Source organism: Carlito syrichta, unplaced genomic scaffold (genome assembly GCF_000164805.1).
Source record: "Carlito syrichta isolate Samal-C Ts95f unplaced genomic scaffold, Tarsius_syrichta-2.0.1 Scaffold153542, whole genome shotgun sequence".
NCBI lineage: Eukaryota > Metazoa > Chordata > Mammalia > Primates > Tarsiidae > Carlito > Carlito syrichta.
The window spans coordinates 7,211-12,414 of record NW_007097638.1 but is presented as its reverse complement, the minus strand read 5'-3'; the positions used below and the strand labels follow the sequence as shown (position 1 = coordinate 12,414).

General features: G+C 55.3%; 1 protein-coding gene across 3 annotated transcripts in view; it reads right to left on the bottom strand.

Annotated features, from left to right (window-relative positions):
• The window catches only part of PHRF1 (PHD and ring finger domains 1), a 32,537-nt gene that overhangs the window by 24,189 nt on the left and 3,144 nt on the right, over positions 1 to 5,204 (bottom strand). For all 3 annotated transcript variants that reach the window (XM_008050603.2, XM_008050601.1, XM_008050602.1), the window contains exons 3-4: positions 3,818 to 4,023; positions 1,267 to 1,350 (exon numbers count right to left, since the gene is read on the bottom strand). In XM_008050603.2, coding sequence (XP_008048794.1) covers positions 1,267 to 1,350; positions 3,818 to 4,023 — 290 coding nt within the window. The remainder of the gene's footprint in view (positions 1 to 1,266; positions 1,351 to 3,817; positions 4,024 to 5,204) is intronic.

Below are 5,204 nucleotides of genomic sequence, written 5' to 3'. Positions count from 1 at the left end.
GCCCAGCAGGTCGAGGGTGCAGTGGCCGGGAACGGCCACTGCACTCCAGTCTGGGCAACAGAGTGAGACTCCAACTCACAAAAAAAACAAAGTAGGTACATAGCAACGGAAAAAACAAAAAGGTCAGGCGACTGGTTCACACCTGTATTCCCAGAACTCTGGGAGGCAAAGGCAAGAGGATTGCCTTGAGCTCAGGAGTTCAAGGGCAGCCTGGGCAACTTGGTGAGACCTCTTCTCTACAATAAATTAAAAAATTAAGCCAGGCTCAGTGGCTCAGCCTGTAATCCCGCGCTTTGGGAGGCTGAGGTGAGTGGACTGCCTAAGCCTGCAGGTTCAAGACCTACCTGGGCAACTTGGTCAGACCTCATCTTTACATTAAATCAAAAAATTAGCTGGGTGTGGTAGCGCACGCCTGTAGTTCCAGCTACCTGGAAGGCTGAAGCGGAAGCATCGCTGGAGCCCAGCAGGTCGAGGCCGTGGTGGCCAGGAGCGAGCCACTGCACTCCAGTCTGGGCGACAGAGTGGGACTCCAACTCAAAAAAAAAAAAAAGCTGGGAGTGGTGACGTGTACCGTGGAGGCGGAAGGATAGTCTGAGCCCAGTGAGCCAAGACTGCAGTGTCCGTGAGCATGCCACTGCACTCCAGCCTGGGCGACAGAGTGAGACTCCTACTCAAAAAACAAAACAAAACAAAAGGCCTTTTCTAGTACTTAGAAGATCTCAGGCATATCACTGTGGGTCTTTCTAATGATATTTATCAACAACGGTGTGGAGGCTTTCCAATTCCTGAAAAAGCAGATAAGCAGAAGCGAGCACACACAGCACAGAAAACACCTTTCATTTCCAACCCTAATAGGGAGTAATTTTGCCAAGTACTTTCTGGAATCTGGCCCCAAAGGAATGGGCCTCCTCTCCCTCCCTGACTTTCCCTCTTCTCTGTGGTACTGCAGCTCAAGAGAAAAGCTTGGAGCAAGTGGGCCAGAGAGACGGCCAGATGTGGAGGTACGTGGGGCAGGGCCAACAGATGCCCCAGGCTGCCAGGATCCCTGCCAGCTGCCTCCCACCCGAACCTACAGCCCCGACAGGGCAGCAGCACCAGCTCTAGGCTTCACGTCCATGGCCACAAAGGGCATTCTAGCTGATTTCTAAGACGCATTTAACCAACGTCCACTCATTTCAGGACAGCAACCCAACTTTAGGAAACATGCTCTTTCCCCCAGGGAGAGGACAGTGTAGCTGGACTCTCTTCTGCGGCCTCCAGACTCACCTTCTTTAAGATTTTGCCACCAAACTGAGCTCGAATACAAATACACTTAAATATAGTTCGGTCGACAGGACAGGAATTGGCATTCTGCAAGAAATAAAAACTGTATCAGAACCCTGTAGAATCATTTCCACTGTTAACACTGCACTCAAAATAAAGCCCCGTGCTAAGGTGCTGGCGGGGACACCGCAGTGAGGACAGGAGACCCTGGCTGGGGAGCTGCCACTCCGGCTGGGGAGAAGGGTCACTGCACGGCAGCTCAGTGACAAGTCACAAGAAACAACACAGGAGGGAGGGGAGGCGTGGGGACAGGTTGCACCTCGGTCACCTTGTGTGTACTGCCCTCCTGGGCCCCTCTGCTGGGAAACTCTGCTCAAATCCTCTGCCAATTTTTCCAGACCACTGCTAATTTCCTCACAAATTTTTAGATTTTCTTTTACTAGTGCAGACACTAATTAGATACGTGTTGCATATATTTTCTTCCTGTCTTTATTAATGGGTTTAGACGCACATAAAGTTGTTTTAAACTGACTTTATCGACTCCGTATCTTAATGAAATATTTCAACGAGCTCCGACAAATTCAAATCCATGCAGCCGCCAGTCCAAGTCACCTGGGCCTTCCCTCCCCACTGTGGCTATGTCCTGTCACTGCAGTTGTGTGGTGTAGGCATCTTCCCAGGACGTTCTTGGAAATGAAGTCACAGCACGAATCCCAGTCCCTGCGCTCCACCCAGTCAGTGGCACTTGAGTGGCCCATGTGTGTCCACCCACCTGCTGAGCATGCCGCATCCGCCCCTGGGCAGATGCACGTCTTTGTGGCAGTCCACAGGACACCTCTGCCTCCTGGAGTCTGAGGGCTCCTGTCCTCCTCACACACTCGAGGGACAGGCAGTGGCCTCCTGTGGGCTGACCCAGGACTCCCCGAGGCCCTGAGTCAAGCACTCGCAACGCACCATCCACCTGTACGTCTTCTCTTTGACTGTTGCGGAAACCCTTCCCTGGCCTCACAACACGGTTGTCTCTGCCAGATTCTGAAAGTTTCAGAGTTGTGCTTTCTAACTCTGGACTTTGAGTCCATCTGGCACTGTGCGCAGCACAAGCCAGTCAACTTTATCTGTCCCCTACACGCCAGTTACAGCGGAGCCCCACTTCCCCAACACCAGATGCCACTTGTCTCCTCCTGAGTGTGTCCAAGTCTCCTCAGGTCTCCAGCACATCCCGTTCTGGTTTCCACTCCACGACCAATGCTGGCGAATCACTTCAGTTTTGGAAGTCCTAACAGCCAGTGGCAATTTTTCTCTTCCTCAAGACGATCTTGGCAATTAGGTCTCGGTGCTCCTCACTCTTCTGGATTAATTCCACAGCCCCTCAAGGGTCCTGAACACACCCACTGGGACTGATGGCCCTGCAACTGCTCTCTCTTCTGGAAAAAGGTCTTCTTCCCTTGGTCACAACTGTTTCACGGCCACTGCAACCTCTTCCTGCAGCCTCAGCCTTCCAAGTAGCTAAAACTACAGGCGTGCGTCACCACGTCTGGCTGACTTTATGATTTATTGGAGAGACGAGGTCTTGCCAGGTTGCTCAGGCTGGTCTTGAACCCTTGAGCTCAGGTAATCCTCTCGCCTCCACCTCCCAAAGTGTTGGGATGACAGGCGTGAGCCACCGTGCCCGGCTCTCCCTCAATTTAAACGAAGGCTTCACTTGCCAAAAGAAAACCTACACCTTAACCTACTTTGGGCAGTGGACCCACCATGAAAGAGCAGGAACAGGAAGCGCCAGAGGCAAGAAAGGCCTCAGGTGGTGCCACAGCCTGCCACCACCAGCAGCACGCGTGACGTCTAGGTCCTGCTCTAACTGTGCAGAGACCATTCTGAGCAGCCTGGGGCAGACGGAGCAGAAGAGGCCTGGGTCTCAGACACACCACTGTGATTCTTGTGTGAGGCCAGGTCCTGCGGAGGCGGACGCAGGACCGGTGGGAGGGAAGCGGCAAGCCCCTCCTCCTCGGAAGTCACCTCCCCTCCAAACATCTTCACAACGGAAAGTGCGAGAGCGGGGGTGGGGGGGTGGGGATCGCCTGCTTCTGAGACCCATCCTGAGGTCGGACTGTGCTGCGTGTCTACGGCGAAGCCCTCCAGCTGTTTCGAGGACAGGCTCCCCTGCCACTTCTTCCCTGCGCTTGTGGGATGACCGCGCACGAAGGCAGCTGCCTGCCCTGGCGCCCGCATACCAGCCTTCCCGGCCGCTGGGGCGCGCCTGTCTCGAGGCGCTGCTCACCTCAGACGGCCTGGCGTCACTCAGGACTTGTGCAGCCAGCTCCCCAACGAGACCCGCAGTCCTCCTCTCGGGCCGGCCTCACAGCGAGCCCTCCCGACAGCCCTCCCCACAGTGCGGGCCAAGCCAAGGCCGGGCCAGGACTCCATCCTGCGGCCCCAGTGTGAAAGGCAGAACAGGAAGAGCCAGAATCCGGCGAGAGGTCGGCCACAGGCCGGGTCCGCCACAGACAGCAAGAGGCCCGCTGAAGGGAGGGGGAGCCCCCACCAGAAGCAAACACACCTTGGACCACTCGATGATGCAGTCCAGGCAGAAGTAGTGGGCGCAGTTCTCCGGCGTTCCTACAGCCTGGTCTCTGAACGCATTGAGACAGATGGGGCAGCTCTCAGCATCGTCATCAGAGTTAAGTGAGCTGGTGGCGTCCAGCTTCCCCTGAGCATCTGCCACCACCACTAGTGTTTCCACATCGTCTTCGGAATCCTCAGAACCTCGAGAAAGAGGAAGCATCGTCACGTTAACGAACAGATAAGCACTGGAAGTGAGCAGGCCCAGCCTGTGCTCGGAAGACCAGGCCTCCGACTCAGAGTCCCGTCTCTCAGCCAGCACACACCATTCCACCCACCGACAAGTTCCTGCTCACAGCACATCCCAGGAGCCGCTTCTCACAGCCTTACCAGGTGTGGCCCCCCTGGCGCCTCACCCGAAGCCTCTTCAGTCACAGCTGCTTTCCAGGCCAAGGGTCAGGGACACAGAGCACCCTGAACACCCAGACCAGCCCCTCAAAGCCCAGCCTCAGGGCGAGTCAGAAGCCCACGAGGCAGGGTGGTCCCCAGGGCTCAGCACAGGTCTCAGAGATGAGCCCCTCAGTACAGCAGCTCCCATACGGGCGGCACTTATTTCCAAAGCCCTCTTTCTCAGAACAGGATGACAGTGGACCACGCCTTCAGATAAGTCCTCGTTCTAGGCCTTGCACGCCTCTGCCTTGTGGGATGCAGAGCACAGATTCCTAACTGGGCCACCTGGGCAACATCAAATGGTTTTGAGGCTGGGGCTTGACCAAGAGAGAAGGAGACACCTTCAGTTAAACACAGCAGAGCTGACCTAGGCATTTATATTCCTTTCCTACCAAACTCTACTGAAATACACTAAAATGAAAAGGATGTAGGTTCACATGGACAAGAGAAGCAGGCTTGTGGCAAGCAGGTTCTCACTCAGCCCCAAGACCTCAGCTCTCCGGGTTCCACACATCTGGGTGGAAGCGGGCCACACCAGGACACTACTCCCAGGGCCCGCTGCTACTTGGCAAAGGGACAGGGCATACAGAATAGGAATCTACACTGCCCGAGCGCCTAGGAGAGGAGGGAGGCCACAGGCGAGTGTTCTAAGTGCTCAGCTTTCAGGAGGGAGATTTGAGGAGATAATGTCTAAAGCTGGAAATGCAAAGAACAGCAGCTGAAGCAGGCGATTCTGGGGAAGCAACACCAGAGCAGGAAAAGCAACCAGAGCCGGAAGAGGCTGCCAAGGAAAGGCTTGGGGGTGCAGGCCCCCAGGGTTGCAGGTGACGCCCTGGGAACAGCCCCTCCTCAACAGCTAACTGTACTTCCATCAGCTAGAGACAATGGCTACGTCTTCAAGTTTTAAAACCTGGCGCTGGAGGAATCCAGCGGTG